The following is a 19,454-nucleotide window of genomic DNA, read 5'->3' as shown; positions in this document are numbered from 1 at the left end:
TACAAAAACCTTGGGCACCACGTGTACAACTTGGGCACCAGGTTTTGTAACTTGGGCAGGTAACATTCTGGAAAATTCATGCTTTTGCTTCATTTATTTTCGAATATCCCGATCCCGGCTTATTTAACGCTACCTATTTTAAATATAGCTAAAAATAATATATTATTCGAATTTTTATAAAGCTATACTAAAATAACTAGTTAAATAATTATTCTAATATCTTCCAAATATTTTGAAACTAATTAATCACAACGAAATATTTATTTTAGCTAACCCGTAACATTTATCTATTATCGGGTCGTATAATTAAAACTTTACGTCTACTAATTATTTACATAACAAATATTAAATTTTAATGGTACGTAACTGAATTTAATTTGCTAGCCCAAAAATATAATCTAATCCCATACCAGCCTTAAATATTTTACGTACCAATAATTTCACATTTTATTTAAATACTAATTTTAGCCGCATAAAATTTAGTGATCGATTTATTCACGTACTTGAAAATTTGCGGTTGTTACAATGTGGACCTATTGCACCGGAGACGCCGGGGGGGAATAAATACTTTTTTCTCTTGGTAGACGACTATAGCAGAGCTATGTGGGTGTTCCTCTTAAAAAATAAAGATGAAGCTCTCAATGCATTTAAGAAGTTTCGCACTCAGGTTGAGGATGGACCAATGAAGAGGGTGAAGACGTTACGCACAGATAACGGGGGTGAATTTTGCTCAAACCAGTTTAAGTCCTACTGTGAATCTGCAGGTATAAATCGTCATTACACAGCTCCATACACACCCCAACAGAATGGGGTGGTTGAAAGGCGTAACCGTACTGTAGTTGCCATGGCTAGGAGTTTGTTGAAAGATATGCAACTTCCGTCATTTTTGTGGGGAGAGGCAGTGAGACACTCTGTCTATCTGTTGAATCGACTACCAACCCGTGCTTTATCAGAGCAGACCCCTTATGAGGCTTGGACAGGAGTGAAGCCTAGTCTGGGATATATCCGGGTTTTTGGATGCACCGCGTACATGAAGGTTCCAAATGTCCATTTGAAGAAGCTGGATGATCGTAGTAAGCCTGTTATCAATCTTGGAAGGGAACCCGGAACAAAAGCATACCGTTTGTTTGATCCTGAGACGAAACAAGTACATGTTAGTCGAGATGTAGTCTTTGACGAAAAGAAAATATGGCCCTGGAGTCAGCAGAATGAAAAGATTTCATTGGTACAGCAGGGTTACTTCACAGTTCCCGGTTTTGACACAGAAGAAAAGGAGTTGAGTGATGAAACAAGGGATTTTGGGACTCCAAACAGTGCAAACAAGAGCATTAACACATACGCTGATGTGCAGAGCATGAGCGGCTCTGTGTCAATGAGTGGCACTGCGTCAACTACCGAAACATCAAATATAGAAAATTCTGAAACTAACAGTGAACCACGAAAGTTCAGGCTACTCGATGATATATATAATGATGCTGAGGAAGTGGAGCTCGAAGAAGAATTGTGTCTATTGGGAGTCGATGAACCTGTCAACTACGAACAGGCATGCAAGCAGAAGGAATGGAGAAGCGCAATGGAGAGAGAAATGGAGTCCCTGGAGAAAAATAATACGTGGGTGTTAACTAATTTGCCTCCAGAAAATAAAGCAATCGGATTAAAGTGGGTTTACAAATTAAAGAAGGACACTGGTGGAAATATCGTGAAATACAAAGCAAGGATTGTGGCAAAGGGGTATGTTCAAAAACACGGTGTAGACTTTGAAGAAATTTTTGCTCCAGTTACGCGCCTGGAGACAGTTCGTTTAATTTTGGCATTATCAGCTAAACATGGATGGGAGGTTCATCACATGGATGTCAAGTCTGCATTTCTTAATGGTGAATTAGATGAAGTTGTGTATGTATCTCAGCCTGAAGGCTTTGTTAAACTGGGACAAGAACACATGGTGTATCGGTTGAACAAAGCTCTGTATGGACTCAAACAAGCCCCACGGGCTTGGTATGCAAAGCTGAGTCGATGTCTTGAAGAAATGGGACTGTCAAAGTGCCCATATGAACATGCTGTTTACACTAAGAAGGAGGGAAAAGAACTGCTGATTGTCGCCGTTTATGTCGATGATCTATTGATTACAAGTACTAATACTAGTATCATCAAACGATTCAAGGAAGAAATGAGCAGTCATTTTGATATGAGCGATCTGGGAAAGCTCTCGTATTATCTGGGTATAGAAGTACAGCAAGGAGAAGGTTTTATAAAGCTGAAGCAAACAGCTTATGCTAAGAAAATTTTGGAGAAGGCTGGCTTGGGTGATTGTAATCCAACTAAATATCCAATGGACCCTAAGCTTTTAATCACAAAAGATGAAGAGGGAAAGGCTGTGAATCCGACGGAGTTTAAAAGTTTGGTGGGTGGCCTTCGTTATCTCGTGCATACACGACCGGATATAGCATATTCCGTAGGGGTTGTAAGTCGTTTTATGGAGAGACCTACACAGATGCACTTGAATGCAGCAAAACGTATATTACGATACGTTAAAGGCACAATGAGTTATGGCTTAGTCTACACGAAGGATAGTAAGAACAACATGCTCACTGGGTATTCTGACAGTGACTTGGGCGGTAATATCGAAGATAGGAAAAGCACGGCTGGGATGGTTTATTATCTGAATGAAAGCTTAATATCATGGGTTTCTCAGAAACAAAAATGCGTAGCTTTATCCTCGTGTGAGGCAGAGTTTATGGCTGCAACTGCAGCAGCTTGTCAGGGGATATGGCTTCGAAATCTGCTGGGAAAAATCACAGATGGGAGCGTTGGTCCAGTAGTTCTGTACATTGATAACAAGTCTGCTATCGACTTGGCAAAGAACCCAGTGTTCCATGGTCGTTCCAAACACATTGATATCCGCTACCATTTCATCCGGGAGTGTGTTGAACGTGGTGAAATTGTTGTTAAGCACGTGCGTACAGAAGAACAAAGAGCAGATGTACTCACCAAGGCGTTGTCTATCGTCAAATTTGAGAAGATGTGTGAACTTCTAGGAGTCAAAGATTTGTCTCAGAAAGTTTAGATTAAGGGGGTGAATGTTGGTTTAATCTAAACTAAGTAGCAGTAGTTGGTATATCAGTAGGAGTCTTTGCATGCATGCAGAGTCGTATGGTGCGATGAGTGCTTTATAACGGCCTCAGAGTTTGCAGGAGTTCAGCTTAAGAAAGATAAGTAGTAGAGGGATTTTAGATAGACTTTAGTATGTTAGTTTTGTTAGTACTTATCTCGTAGTAGTAGTCTGCACTATATATATATTCTGTTGCTTTTAGTTTCGAAATAATGAGAATGGTGTTTACATTTTCAATTCTTGTTTTCTCTGTTTCTATCTAAACACTCATTTCTGTATTGCTCTATACACACAAGTATTAGCCTGGGAAGTTTAACGTGTAGATTTTCCTCCTATAGCATCAGGTGTCAAGTTAACAACTATGTACTTCGATTACGTATATGATTGCAGGACTGCTATAGCAATTGTAATTACCATATCTTACAAGTCCTTGTCATTAGTTATCTTGCGTCTTCAATTTCATTATCTGGGAATCCTGCCACGATTGCAACAACATTCACCATTGATCGGCCAATCAATGGGCCTGTTTGGTTGAGAGAAGCAGAAGCTGCTTCTGGCTTCTGCTTCTTTTGACCCGTTTGTGTAAAGAAGTAGAAGCACTTTTAAGAAGCTGAGAATGCTATCTTATTGCTTCTTTTCCAAACACTTTATTAACTTATTACTTCTCACTTCTACTCCACTTCTTTGCTATAAACAAGGAGTCACTTCTTTTAAGTTAACCCAAACGGTCCCAATGTCTGTAAGCTTATTAGCACTACCAACCAAGTTGCAGACACTAATATTTAACAGAGTTAATCTGTTATAAAATGGTGATGAAATAAATGTCTACTTGTTGGTGATTGAGATAATGCAATCTAACTGCAAAGTATTTAGTGCAATAGTTAGCAATTTACGGAACATCCAAGTTTTATAGAGATGCTACTAGGGGCGAGCAGGAAAAACCGAAACCGCAAAAAAAACCTAAAAAAACCGAAAAACCACACCGAAAAAAACCAAACCGCAAATAAAACCGAAAATAACCGAGATAAAAAACCGAAATTAGTGGTGCGGTTTTATTTTCGGTTTTATGCTAAAACCGCACCGAAATTAACCGAACCGAAATATCTATTTATATATATATATATATATATATATATATATATATATATATATATATTAATAATAGTAATAAAGCACCTTAGTCATTTTTAAACTTCACATCTAATTTTATATGGAGGTTCTTCTTCCATACTTGCATACTTGCTGAGTCACTTAAATAACCGGGCACCCAAATATTTGGAGGAGCGCTTGATCGAAAATAGGGCTATTGTGATTTGCCCCAAAGCAGAAATGCTAATCAAATTTTATTATGAAACCTATTCTACTTTTTTTTATTTATGTACTTTTTGAAAACTTTTTATTTGAATTTCATGATTAGTTGATTTTAGGTAATTTTATTGACTTGACATCATCTAATTTCTTGTCAAAATATGTATGTTTTAGTTTTTATTGTGTATTAAAATTTTTTAGATGAAAGTATGTAATGTTTCCTATATCCTCATATAGAAACAATAGTAAATAGTAACCGAACATATTGTACATATTCATGAAAATTTTATATATTTTTTTTAAAATCATTATGCACAAGAGTAGCAAATAATAGTGGAAAAACCGAAAAAAAACCGCAACCGACTAATGGTTAACCGCAACCGAAAAACCGTATTAATTGGTGCGGTTACGGTTAATGATGATTAACCGAACCGAACCGCATTCATCGGTTTGGTAACGGTTAATGTCCGGAACCGCACCAAACCGCACCATGCACACCCCTAGATGCTACTCCAGAAATACTATACTCATGCACGTGCATGAGACACGTACTTGCGCATATATAAACAAAATATTTTAGCAAGAATCAACCCCACAGTTGCTAACCAGTATTGAATCATGTTATCATGTCTGCGTGTTAGTATCACACAAACCAATGTCACTCCCTGTCCCTTGACATACATTACTACCTTGCAGGAAAAAAGATTGAAGATAAACCACCAAGCATTGTCTTGCATTATCCATAGTATATATATACTACTAGAACCATAATCTTGACTTTGCTTACCAGTACTAGCAAATATTACAACCAAAAGCTTACCAAATGGACAAAAGTGACTACTAGTTAATCAGGGAAACATCAACTGAACAATAATGCATAACTGGGCTTTCAAAAACCAAAACCAAGTCTTTTATTACTTGAGACCACCTTACATAACTGAGCAGCTACTTGTATTTTCATCACTGAAAATATGAGAAGCCGATTGATGAGCAGCTCCAGCATAATAGACAGGCTCATTGTAGGGAGTGTATGGACCTGGAGTATTGTTGTAATAGTACCCTGTGGTGCTGGGAGGAACAACTGTAGACCTCTGATACATCATCTGAGGTTGAGCTTGAGGCTGCAACATAACTTGCCTGTTCTGCATGTTCATCAGCATTGCTGCAGCTGCGGGATTGTTCAGCTGAGGAGAATAATTGTTAATGTTGTATGCTGGATAATTCGCAAAATTAAGCCCACTTGAAGACCCTCCTTGAATTCCAGCAGTAGGTTGCACTTGATAAATTCCTCCTGGTGCAGCAGCAATGTTGTTATTTTCACCTCCTTGAAAGCCAGCAAAGTTTCTCATCATCATCGAATTCACATCATTCGATCCTCCACCCCTTCTGATTTCACCGGTATTTCCTCCGCCAAATTGCAAATTGTTCATAGCAGCAAGAAGTTTTGGATCAATTCCGCCACTTGCATTAGTAGTCATCACCATGTTCTGGTTCTGATTTCCCCTTTTCCCACCTTGATTATTCATTTTGCCTTTGTTTTGTGCCGCCACAGCTTCAAGCATTTTCCGAGCATTGTTAGCTTCAGCCTGCTGCATTAGAAGATTCAGATAACGTTCTTCTTCCTCGTCACCAATATATTCATTATCTTCCGAAAAGCTTAGATCAGATAGCTCTTGCTGGTGGTTTTTTGTATCAACACCCCTGAAAGCAACTTGCTTTTGGCCTTTGTTGTTCTTGTCACCCTTGATACAGCCATCTTTCTTTTTCTGATTCTGATTTTGATTCTGATTAGTTTTAGCTGACCAAAGCTCAGCATGCTTACCGGCCCTGATCAATTTCTTGATCAAAGTAGCAGAATCAACACAACCAGAAACAGCCACTTTTTGATGTTCTGCATCAATGACTACTTGGAAAACTCCTGCTCAGAAAATGGGTAAAATCACACAACAAAGCAATACTTGCTGGGAGAAAATAATTTTGACAATAACAAAAATATACTGTACCAATATCCTACTATAAGAAATTGAAAAAACCGGCAATTCATTAAACACTAAGGCTCATTTTCTTAAATCCCAAATACAAAGATGATTAAAAAAGCTCAAGGGTAAAAAGAGTGAAATCCCATAGCGAAATTGTAAAAAACAAGAAACGCCAGCATCTACCAAACGAACTACATATGTACACACAAAGAAACAGAGTGCTAAAATATAGTTAAAACTATAACTAATACACATACTTGAAATATTAAACATTGACAACTCCCCCCACCATGTATTTTTTTTTTTGAGATATTTATGACTCGGAGACTAATAGCACGTTTCAGTAGTCATTTTCTTTGACCTTGTATAAAACATCCAAGATTATATAGCTGTGTGTCTGTGTAACATTAGAAGTACAACTAAATAAAACAGTAGTAGTACCTTCAGTTCTTTTGAGGAGTTTCTTGACTTTGTGCTTACAACCATCACAGTGAATGTTAACTCGTAGAACAAAAGTCTGAAAACAATAATAAGCAATGATGCATATGAACACAACAAGCACAACAACGATGTTATCTATCTACATTATTCAAACATGATAGTTACATACAAATAATCATTAGATATCTGAAAATGTGAAGCTTTCTGTGAGAGAAAAGAACAAGAAAAGAGAGTAAAGAAGGAGATTGAGAACCTGGATCTTGAGGAGCTTAAAGTCTTCATCTTTAGTCATTTTTTGTCACTGCAGAGGAGTGTGTGTGGGAGGGGCTGGGCTAGAGTTGTTTCTTTCTTACTTTCTTTTTTGTGTTGAGTTGAAAGACTCTGAGTCAATGGGATGATAAAGTTAAGTAAAGAGAGGCAGGGGAAGAAGTTAAAACTTGAAAGAGAAGGAAAAGGCTGAGAAAATTAAAAGGAGTAAACAAAATAAATGAGAAGACAAAGAGGTAGAGAAGTGGTGTGCAGAAAAAGAGAAGTGCAGAGGAAGATAGTAGTAAATGGAGGGAAATTGTACTATGGAATTCTGAAAAGTGAGACCCGAATAATAAATACTCTAGTCAAATACTACTCCACTGTATGCAATTTGATAGTATTTGCCAGTGTTCTAAAAATCCCCGATTTAATCGATAAATCCCCGATTAATCCTCTGCAAGGTCGGCCACCGATCCGATTATTGAAATCCGATTAATCCTTATATATATTTCATAATCGAAGTATATGTGATAAATTATTAAAATTAAATACTATATTACTTTAAATATGAATAATTATAGAGTTTATGAATATAGTAAATATATTAGTTACTAAATAGTTAATATAATAATACCTAAATATTAAATAATATTTTAATATTAAAATAAACCCGATTTTAACTCCGATTAATCCTTCCGATTAATCCCCGATTTCCGATTAATCCTTAAATCGGTAGCTCAACCGATTAGGTCCGATTCCCGATTTCTGTAACACTGGTATTTCCCTGTATCGTTCGTATTTCTAGTGCTTTCTCTGTTCTCGATCGTAGTTGTTTGTATCGCTGAATTTTTATTCAACATTAGGCTCTTTCGGTACTATCCGGTCATTGTTATTTCATAGTTTCTCATTTTTTTGTGATTTTATATATTTTTAAATTTTATTTTATTCAAATGAATGCAATCAAAAATTAATATCCTGATATAGGCATCATTTCTGGGGTCCAGGGTCCTGCGCTTCTTATCTTTCTTTCAGAATAACATTGTTGTATCATAAATTTCGCTCAATGATTTACAACTTCCATACATGCAGAATTGCAGATTGCATCACTTCAAAAGCCATAAGATTATAGGAAAAAAAAATCACATTTTCTTCATAAATCGGAGCCAGAAACAAGTCCTAAATTCCATTTCAATGCTCCCTCTATTTTTTTATATGTCACTTTTGACTTGAGCACGTAATTTTAGGTGAGTTGACCGAATAGTAAAAATTATTATTTTTAAATGATTTTCATTGTGAATTAAAATTTTGATTACATATTTTTGTTCAGAAAAAGAAAATTTTAAAAATAATATTTTTAACTACCCGATCAAAGCACTTAAAAGTGTGTGCCAAAAAGTCAAACGTCATATATTAAAAAAAGAAGGAGTATATATTTAAATGGTTTTGTCTAGTGTATGCTCATGAGCACACTCTAAGTACTGAATTTTATAGATTTGAAACATTTTAATTGGTGTGGTTGTATATACAGGATCCACCAAAATGTTCTAAATCTATAGAATTTAATGTTTAGCATGTGCTCATGACCCACACTAAAGAAAACTGTAATTAAATTTCATACAGTTTCCTCTGGTTTTTTCATTATAGAATAAGAATACAGGGAAACAATGTGGGTGTAGAATGCAGAAACACAGACGAAGCAGATGGTTGGGTGAAGAGAAGTAAACATAAAAAGATGAAATAGAGTGTGCGGGTAGAGGGGGGCTAGGGGTCATCATTGCTTAGGCTGACGGTTGAAAGCACAACACAAGCTGCTTCAGCCTGCAGGCTGCAGATTATCATATATGCCTGTAAAAGTGGATTTCAATAGGAGTAGTATTGTTGTACTAGCAGCTCCAGGATGTTGTCCCCCTGTTTTTTCTCTCATTTCACTTCTTTTCGTGACTTTTCTTCTCTTCCGCCCTTTATTTTCAGTTTCTTCCCACTCTCACTTTCGCTGCACCTACCTCACTCCAACACTCCCTCCGTTGGTGGAATGAACAGTGAAAATTTTGATCCCGAATTATAATTTTATATTCCTTAATTGATGTTTGATTTGGTGAGACTTATGTTAAGGTGTAAAAAATTAATATTCATATCTAATAAAAAATATTCAATTCTTATATAGTTATATCAAATAAATAAAAGTTTGGATTCTAAACTTTTTATTTTTATTTAATAAAATTTTAAAAAGAATAATTATTTTTAAATATAATTTCTTTTAATATTTTAAAATACGTGTAAAAAAATCAATGTACAAATTTTTTGTCATGAAATATTTAATCGTCCGCTCATTCTTTTTAAGAGGATGGTTCTCTTTTAATCGTAATCCAAGAGGATAAAAATGCCCGCAAGAATTGGTTAAAAATGGACTTTAATTTATTTTACTTTTGAAAACCTAAGACTTGTTTTTAGAATGAAAAACAAATATATAATGTTTGGATCCAAAAATTCGAATTTGGATCTGATCCAAATTTCTGTCTAACTCCGCGTGATCAAAATTTTGATCCAAACTATTTTTTGTATATTAAATTACATAAATTTTTTATATCAAACTATATAATCTTAAATTAATGTTTAATTATTATTTATATTATTTTTGATTAACTAAATAAATTATTCTTTTAACATATGTAAAAGTATTTAAATTATGTACTTAATTGCTAATATAAGTAAACAAAATAATGTGCTTGTTGATTTCATTAAAAAGAGAAGCAACTAGATCAAAGAAATGAAGATGAAACTCAAGAATCCCAACATGATATGAATAGCTACAAACAATATTTTGATTATCTCGGAGGAAACAGAAATAATCTGTTTGATTAAATCAAAATTTATATTTATCGAATTATTTTCTAGTCATTTTCTAATATTGTAATTTTATTTTATGTACTTTTTATTTTATGCAGTTAATGTACTCTTTTTTAATTTCAATAAAATTTGCTTTCCTATTATTGTAAATTTTATTAATTATTAATTATAAAATATTATTAATTAAAAATTAATAATCACAAATTAATTTTAAACATGATAAATGAAAGATATATAAATAACCAAATAATTAAATCAGTACTTCCTCCGTCTCTAAATACTTTTCCTGTTTGTATTTTTCACGTTTGCCAATACACATTTTTAATCGTTAATATCTTTCATCTCGTAGTCGCATTAAATATAAAAACTTCAGATTAGATGTAAATTAGTAATTTGTCTCAACAATACCGACATCTCAAATAAGAAAAGAATAAAGAAATGGAGGGAGTATTTGTAATGAAGTAGGTGATCAATAGACAATGATTATTTGCCCTTCCCCTTCAGTCATCACAATACCAAAATTCATAAGTTTGGTCAAACCAGAGTCTCTTCCCCCCGCGGTTCCTTCCAGTTCCACGTCAGGTGAAAACCTTGTTAAGGAAACTCCTTCCACCTCAGAAGAGTTTGGAACACGCAATTTTTAACCACATTCTTTCACACTTTACTTATGATCCCTCCTCATTGGGCTCAAGTCTCAAATTCAGACTCACTACATGCAGCTCGGCCCATCATACCACGTGAGCCACCCAATTAAATAATCGTCCGCAACTATGGTCGAAGCTCGACAAACGTGAGACGTGGACAGCCTCCTGTGAATGGAAAAAACCCCGTTTAAAATTAACTTTTTTACTTTAGTAATCTTTTTGAATTTTAATTTAATTGAAATTTCTTTTAATTTTAAAATATACTTCTCAATTTATCCATATTATATAAAATAAAAATAACTTTCGTAATTCAGAAATAAGTACATGTGACATAGGAAATTGTTAGAAAAATTCAAAATTTGATTTAATATGTAATAATAATAATAATTAATATTCAAAATATTAATCTATATGAATAATATATATCACTATATATTTTAATCAACGCAATTATTTAATATTAGACAAAATAATTCAAGAACACCCAATTCAAAATTAACTCAGCCAATTAAAACACCATATCCTACTATTACTATTTTATTTATATAATATATAGTATATTATCAAACATAGAAATAATCAAAAATTTGTAATTGTCGTGATACACACGGATTATATGCATAATAAAAAGTAAATGAATAATTTTTTTCAAGTTTGATGGTAAAAGTAGTTTCAAAAAAAAAAAAAAGTTTGATGGTAAAATAAAAGGCATATAATAATATTCACAAATTTATGATCATAAACAACATTTATAAATGAAGAATTCACATGATCGACTATAATAGAACGTGCATTTGTTTTGATAGACAATTTTTCTTTTTTATGACCACATCGACATGGAAATTCTTAAGCCAAAGTCGAACAGCTCGTTCGGAATCAAATCGTCTGTTAAAATTCGATTACAGATTTAATTCTAATTTTAAACAATAATTCGACACATGTAAAATATTTTATAAAAATAATTATTTTTATCATATTTACGTGTCCAGACTCTCGTCTCAACTCTCTCTTCAAAACAAACAAATGTTTAGTTCCAAGATAAAACTTACTAGAAAGTACTCAAACATCCATCAACACATAAAGTAGTGATCATCCATTTACATGACAGAACAAGCATTAGGATTATCGTCACTGAAAATAGTAGTATATCGCTCAACAGGGGCATTAGGACTCTGAACAACCTTCTTCACGTACCCAGGAGGAGCCTTCTTATCATAAGCTTGCGGTGCATACGGCTGGGCCACTAGATTATACGGCACATAGGGCCAAAATTCAGCTCTCTTTCCGGTGCTCTGAACCTTCTTTAACACCTTATTCGGTTCAACATAACCTGTAACTGTTAGCCGGCTTTGTTTTCGTATTACATCCACTGATTTTACACCTGCTCCACAACCAAAGGCGAATCGCGAAAATTTAATATTTAAGGTATCATATTCAAACAACATGCACCACTTGTGCACAATGTATATTATATAGTATATAATAAGATGATAAGAACATTTAGCTATATGATGCGACCTGGGAAATAAATACCCTCAAAGTTCTTGGTTTGTGGAGAATTCATCAGGGCGGGTGTTTAGTTTGTTGAGACGTCGTGTTAAATTTATTGCACGGATTATAGTTTTAAAAAGGCCAGATGAGATTAAAATTTAAAAACACAAATAAGTAAATATTTTATGGAATTGTGGCTCTTCTGCGAGACTGCTACATTGAAGCTATTAGTCCGATTCTAAGACTATCTGTGTCGTTCTGCACTCTGAGGTCCCGTACAAGGTCTTTGGAGGATCATTCTTAACCTTAATTATTTTTGATAAATAGTTGATTATTGAGATTTAAACTCATGATCTAGCGCATAGCTAGCTAACGTGTTAACTAATGCCTCGTTGCTTTACTTTCAAAAGCCTAAAAGCTCTAACATGATCTTAAAGAATCAGGTCATGAAGAGAAACCTTAAGTATTTATAAGCCAAGTAAACGTGGACTGCATGCATTGTAAAAGTTTTCAATTTAATTAGGTGCAGGAAATCCAGAATATATTAATTTGTATCTAAGATTACTAGATATCAAGATTTTAGTTGATGATAAACAAAATCTTTTTAGCTAGCTAGCAGCAACTGTTTGTCATGTGGAAAGCTACATCTTGTTATAGTGTGTTTGCGAGGGAAGGATCAGAAGCAGAACCTTTCATAGACGAAACAGAATTTTTGACTCTGCGTTCGCAGCCATCACAGTCCATCTTCACCTTAATATCAACTGTCTGAAACATCGATGCATTTAGTCATCAACTGATGACATTAATAGAGAAAACATATATATGAAGAGAGAAAGCTAGACCTGCATCGGCTTGCGTTTGCTCTTCCTCGTGGATGAAGTGCTGCATAAGTCGGAGAAATGATCAAGAACTCCCATATCTCGCTTCCACTCTCTTCTCCTCCCTTTGTTAAAGAGGCAAATGTGTTAAATTCTAAACTTGAGAATGATATATTAAGAGAGTGGAAAGTGGCAACTATATATATTGGGAGGGAATGAGTTGAAATATATGGTATGGACTCTGTACAGGTAGTGTAAGCTTGTGAAACTGTATAGTAAATATAGTTGTAACAGAGACTAATTTATCAAGCAGTTATAATTCTTGTCTAAAGAGTATGAAATCATTTGTACAGCACTAAATAACTTGCAAGCAATCTATTCTGATAAAGTATGGTATAATTCATCAACTAAAATAAAAACAGACCCTTCAATTCATCTTGCCCAAAAGCATCAGAAACTATATCATGTTTTACTTAATTAACATATTTTTTTAATTAATTGAAAAGTTAAGGAGTATGTAAAATGTGTTAGTAATTGGGATGATCATCAAGAAACAGTGATCAAGCAGCTGTAGAGTTAGATGTGGTTGTGAAGAAGCAGAAGTAAATGATCTGGAGCCCTGTGTGTCCTAGCTGCATTATTGTCCAATGCTCATCAACAAGCTAAAAGCTAGATCATCAAGAAATCTCTGATTGAGTTTGCCATATATACAGTTGTCATTTTCGTGTACAGTTCGATTTAATCAACTGCGATGGTGACGCAATATTTTTTTTTAAGTACATAAAGGAGTTGCATTTAATAATATGGATGAAAATGCAAATATGCGAGCCCTCCCTAAAAAGTTTGAGCCCTCTAGTAACAACTCCACCCAAAATCATGAATTTAGACGCCTATAAGTTTCTCGATTAATCGATTGCCACCAATGCAATTGTGTTTTGTCATTATCCATCCGACATAATAAAATAATATTATTTGAGTAAAGATGGTGGAAATAGTGTTTTGGATTAATAATGGAGATTGCAAATCGGCAATTCCGGTTGACAAATGTTTGCCCAGGTGCTGACGTGCTGTAAGGAGTGAAATACAGAAATTTAACAGGTGTAATTTAAAGTATACACGTCTAAGAATAGTGGTGAATTATTTTTTCTTGTAATACACGAAATTGGATTTGGATTTTTTTATTTGTGGTAAAGAAGGGAAGGAATTTTGTCTAACATATATACTTCTCAGATTGTTGATACTTCAAGTAAAATTGCAGCCTTGTGATTTGAACAAGTTATGTGAACAAAACTGTCCCATAGGATTATTCTCAAGTTGTCTACCAGAATAGAAAATAAATGCAGGCTCAAATGATAATTCTGTGAGAAACAAGGATCGCAACATAGTTGCATACAGCACGGAGTACACTCAAGTCCCACCAGGACTTTAACTGTATAAAATTTGCTAAAGTTTTTTGTGCCCTGTGAAAATTGGAAAAATTTACCAAGAAGCTTATCTGGCAATACATTATTGTGAAATCGTCTGAAACGACTTGAAACTTGTCAGATGAATGGATTTAGCTCCATCTCCTTCGGTCCTCTTCCTCGTCTACAGGTGTATACCAGGCCGGTCGCTTTTTGGCATTGCTTAGCCTGTAATTCAAAAGGACTTCTTCATTACTAAGGTCCCGAGTAGCCACAAGAACAAGGGTCTTCAGTACAGGATTATCTGATACATTACTGCCAGAAGTCCCGGATTTAAACCAGAAACTGCCAAATCTTTTCATCTTTACTTCCTCCCCGCGCCCAAATACTACGTTTGGTATATACATTCTCATATCTTTCTCAACAAGTGGAAAATCATAAGAACACACCATGACATTTGGTTCCATTCCTTTTGCTGGGTGGTTGGCATAATGAGCAAAAGCTAGTGGGTTTCTACGCTCCAGTACCTCAGCATTACTCCCCAGTCGTGTTGCTTCCAAAGGTTTACTTAGCATTTTCCAGACACGATCTGACCCTGTATCAGCACCTTGAATGTTTGGTCTGAATTCAGGCACACTTAATCCATCCCATACTTCACGTGTTTCACCTCCAGTGCCCCAAGGCTGTGCATTTATAATAGTTCCATCATACCTTGTGATCAAGTAAGGATTGTGTGCATTAACTTTTGGATATCCAGGTATATAACGGTAATATGCTGGAGTGTATACCACACCAGGGTAAAATGCTATAATGGCACCGACATTGGCCTCGCCATTAATGAATAGACCTTGGCCTGCCTCCTTATGGGGCACTTGAGATGCTTTAAGCTCAAGGGTATAGCTGTTGAGATCCTTAATCCTCTGTGATACCTCAGAAAGCTTTAACGGCTTTGTCTTCGGTACACCTGTGCTGCAATTTACAATCATCAGATTCATATATTTGACTGTGACAAAAAATATGCACCTTCAAAAGCAGATGAATATGCCATCACACAAAAACTGAAAATTCTGTCAGCAACTCACCAGGACTGACTTTCATCGATGAATTGCTACCAACAGCAAGACTAAGGCCACTACGACGTGGACCAGCAGCTTTCTCAGTGGGTGAATTTAAAGGCTCTTCGGTGCTTTTACAACTAGGATGGAGAATGTCATCCATCAAAGCGCAGAAGGTTTTAATTTGAGAGTAAATGTTTTCTTGGACCTGCTCTTGTTGGTCAGCCAATGAAGCCTTACTGGCAATGTCAATGATCTCCTCTATGTCTGCATCACCTGCATCCTTTCCCACACGATTGTAGCTGAAAATTGACTTTGTTTCAGATCCAGGCCGTCAGATCACAGGGATTTGATATTAAGTAATGTAGATGTGAAGGAGGTCAATATAAAATTAAATTGTCAGCCATGTTGTAGATTTGAGCATTATCTGTTTATCTATCCGTCTAACTTAACGAAGCAAATTCCAGGAAACACCCATGGAATACAGTGCACATATCAATAGCCATATGATAAATGCATTATACTCTGGTAGATGATATTTCCGCTAGTAAATTTCTTACAAGATAGTGCCCCTTAAAACATTCTAAATATGTATTTCTGCCAAGTTTAATATTTTCACTCGGTAACTAAAGATCAACTTGTGGTTAGGGTAAAGAAGCTTAGAGGATTTCAACAAGTGCACAATGGCGAGTATCAAACAACTGATAGCTCAGGTGTTTGCTGCCTAGTACTTTCTACTAATCGTCTATCTGTATCCGCAAGTGAATTGTGTAACAAAAATGAAAGGAAACTTTATAATACGTAGATTACAAAGGGATCCTGAAATCACAATTGATTTCTACAACTAACACACCAACTCGATAATATGATTTAGAATAAACCCCTACTGAGTACTGACAGCGTAAAATTGATAGACAACGGTATAACATGGCACTAATCAGTGACAAAGCAAGCACCTTTCACTTAAAGATAATGAAGCTTTAGTCAATTGCAGCAGGAAATCGAAAAAATCAAGATCAAGCTCTTTCATCTAAGGCATTATGTAAAAATATAGTAACAAATTAGAATTAGTACCTGGTGTAAAGAAAGAGACGGTTAATATCAGCTTCAAATTGAAGGTGCCTGGGATCTTTAGCAAAGGTGGGACTTTTAGCAAGGCTTCCCACAGCCTAATAAAAATCAGTAAGAAATAAACAAACTTTAAATTATGCATCTAACTATTTATAATTTTATTTCTAGGACACCTTGTATGAATTACGAGTACCTTTTGAAATTTCTGAAAGAGAGAAGCCATTGTAGACTGAAATTGCGAGCTCAAGCTTCAAGCTTTAGGTATTCAAATTTCCTAAATTAAAATCAAAATTTGATAGTGGACACATCGCGTTAGGTCTAACTGGCCAAGCCCAAAATATCACGGAAGCCCAAGTTATACCAGCCCGTTTTCACCAAAGTTAATTATGGCCTTTTTTTTCTGTCAGACACTTAATAGATATCTGATTATAATTTAATAAATTAATAATTTTTGTCTCTGAATAAATTGATAGTTCTATATACATAAACTAAGAAAATTTTGAAGAGTCTAAAAAGACCCAACGATTATACGAAAGAATTGTTTTAAGTATTTATGTTGTTTATACTAAACACTTTATATATGTAGTGCCTATATACATAAAAATTAAATATTTTTGTTATAAAATCAATATCAATCAATCAATCATCAAGGAGAAGCGAGGGGCGTGTAGGTGGCGCCTCTCACACATCGCTCCGTTTTATTTTTCTAATTTTCTAGAATTTTTGGATGAAAAATATCAAAAATTAGAACTACCTTTTTTAGTTTCGGGTATATTAGAAACAAGTTTCAGAATCTGATTTTGTTTCAGATTATTTATGGGCGTGTAGGTGGCGCCTCTCACATTGCTCCGTTTTATTTTTCTAATTTTCTGGAATTTTTGGATGAAAAATATCAAAAATTAGAACTACCTTTTTTAGTTTCGGGTATATTAGAAGCAAGTATCAGAATCTGATTATGTTTCAGATTATTTATGGAATATAGTAGTTTGAAAGTTTTAATCTGATTTTGTTTCAGATTATTCAATCAATCAATATACTTATATAAAGGAGAAGCGAGGGGCGTGTAGGTGGCGCCTCTCACATCGCTCCGTTCTATTTTTCTAATTTTTTTGGAATTTTTGGATGAAAATTATCAAAAATTAGAACTACCTTTTTTAGTTTCGGATATAATAAAAGCAAGTTTCAGAATCTGATTTTGTTTCAGGTTATTTATGGAATATAGCAGCTTGAAAGTTTTAATTTGATTTTGTTTCAGATTATTTAATTATGGGAAAGAGTAGCACACAAGTCTCTGTGCACCTATAAATACCCCTATATGTTGTAAGGTTTTGGATTATCTAAACACAACATTATCTCTTAATACCACAATCCTACCTCTCTCTGGTGATAGTTATCTTGCTCAATTTCTAACTCGGTGGTGCTGTTCTTCTGCAACGATAAACGAAGGCTGTTTATACGATATTAAAAAAATAAAGGTTGTTGGAAGCAAAGGTAGTTGTAGACCGCTATGTGGGAGTCGACAAATCCAAAGTTGTTTATACGATATTAAAAAAAAGTAAAGGTTATTTCAAGCAAAAGTAGTTGCAGACCGCTATGTGGGAGTCGACAAATCCAAATACGGGAGAAGAATATAGTCTTGACATGATATTGATGGGTGATATCAATAAGTTAACTATTAGTGATGTATGTTTGTTAGTTATTCTTTTATAATATTTGTTTTGTTCATCGGACATGTTTGTTGTTAATTTTTATATGATTTACTTTGTACACGGGAAAATATTATTCATGCATTATCTGTTTGCTCCATTCAAGCAACTTTTAAGTGAAAATTGTTCATACAGCATTAAAAAATAAAGATTGTTATTCCACAAATATTAATATTGAATCATTAATATAATTTTTATAGGCCGCCGCAACGCGCGGCTTCTCAACTAGTTATGGGAAAATCAGATTATTTGGCGCCTCTCACATCGCTCCGTTTTATTTTTCTAATTTTCTGGAATTTTTGGATGAAAAATATCAAAAATTAGAACTACCTTTTTTAGTTTCGGGTATATTAGAAGCAAGTTTCAGAATCTGATTTTGTTTCAGATTATTTATTGAATATAGTAGCTTGAAAGTTTTAATCTGATTTTGTTTCAGATTATTCAATTATGGAAAAATCAGATTATTTATGGAATATAGTAGCTTGAAAATTTTAATCTGATTTTGTTCAGATTATTTAATTATGGGAAAGAGTATCAAACAAGTCTTTCGCCCACCTATAAATACACGTATATATCGTAGGATTTTGGATCATCTAAACACAACCTCCTCTCTCAATACCACAAACCTACCTGAGAGTTTTTTTACTCGATTTTTAAGGAGAAGCGAGGGGCGTGTAGGTGTCGCCTCTCACATCGCTCCGTTCTATTTTTTAATTTTCTGAAATATTTGGATGAAAAATATCAAAAATTGGAAATACCTTCCTCTTGCTTGATTTCTGATTCAGAGGTGTCGTTCTTCTGCAACAATAAGTGAAGGCAGTTACAGTAAAGGTTGTTGCAAGCAAATGCAATTATAGACCGTTATATTGGAGTCAACAAATCCAAACACGGGAAAAGATTATAGTCTTGACAAGATATTGATGGTTGATGTCAATAAAATAAATTAACTATTAATGATGTATGTTTGTTGGTTATTTTTTTATAATATTTGTTTTGTTCATCGGACATGTTTGTTGTTGTTAATTTTTATATTATTTACTTTGTATACATGAAAAAATTATTCATGCATTATCTGTTTGCTCCGTTCAAGCAACTTTTCGGAGGGTAGTTATATTTAAGTTAAATGTTTTTGTGCACAATCGGTTTAAAAAAATTGGAGGAAGGTGATAATGTAAGAACATGATTACTTTTCCAAAAAAATTAATAATAATAAGATTCGTCATGCTTTAAATTGTTAGTTACGTGTATAAATTTTTTTTCATTTTTTCACCATGAATTATAGTCCAATTTTGCAATTTTATATATTTGTATTTGTATTACATCAAGATTTTTA

General features: G+C 34.4%; 3 protein-coding genes across 3 annotated transcripts; all 3 read right to left on the bottom strand.

Moving 5' to 3' along the window:
• Positions 1 to 5,122: 5,122 nt before the first annotated feature.
• LOC108206959 (heavy metal-associated isoprenylated plant protein 37) lies at positions 5,123 to 7,267 on the bottom strand. The gene is made up of 3 exons (XM_017377413.2): positions 7,091 to 7,267; positions 6,838 to 6,913; positions 5,123 to 6,335 (listed from the first exon to the last, which is right to left on the bottom strand). Exons 1-3 carry the CDS (start codon positions 7,127 to 7,129, stop codon positions 5,347 to 5,349), a joined length of 1,104 nt encoding a protein of 367 aa, XP_017232902.1. The 5' UTR covers positions 7,130 to 7,267; the 3' UTR covers positions 5,123 to 5,346.
• Positions 7,268 to 11,523: 4,256 nt separating this feature from the next.
• Positions 11,524 to 13,180, bottom strand: LOC108206993 (heavy metal-associated isoprenylated plant protein 20). The gene is made up of 3 exons (XM_017377450.2): positions 12,911 to 13,180; positions 12,758 to 12,833; positions 11,524 to 11,958 (listed from the first exon to the last, which is right to left on the bottom strand). Exons 1-3 carry the CDS (start codon positions 12,983 to 12,985, stop codon positions 11,675 to 11,677), a joined length of 435 nt encoding a protein of 144 aa, XP_017232939.1. The 5' UTR covers positions 12,986 to 13,180; the 3' UTR covers positions 11,524 to 11,674.
• A 1,033-nt stretch (positions 13,181 to 14,213) lies between these two features.
• On the bottom strand, positions 14,214 to 16,763 carry LOC108206204 (uncharacterized). The gene is made up of 4 exons (XM_017376427.2): positions 16,609 to 16,763; positions 16,419 to 16,513; positions 15,372 to 15,646; positions 14,214 to 15,253 (listed from the first exon to the last, which is right to left on the bottom strand). Exons 1-4 carry the CDS (start codon positions 16,636 to 16,638, stop codon positions 14,442 to 14,444), a joined length of 1,212 nt encoding a protein of 403 aa, XP_017231916.1. The 5' UTR covers positions 16,639 to 16,763; the 3' UTR covers positions 14,214 to 14,441.
• Between the last annotated feature and the right edge of the window lie 2,691 nt (positions 16,764 to 19,454).

Source organism: Daucus carota, chromosome 2 (genome assembly GCF_001625215.2).
Source record: "Daucus carota subsp. sativus chromosome 2, DH1 v3.0, whole genome shotgun sequence".
In the NCBI taxonomy this organism is placed as follows: Eukaryota; Viridiplantae; Streptophyta; class Magnoliopsida; order Apiales; family Apiaceae; genus Daucus; species Daucus carota.
Note: the sequence above shows the minus strand (reverse complement) of the source record. Positions and strands in the feature narration are given on the sequence as shown.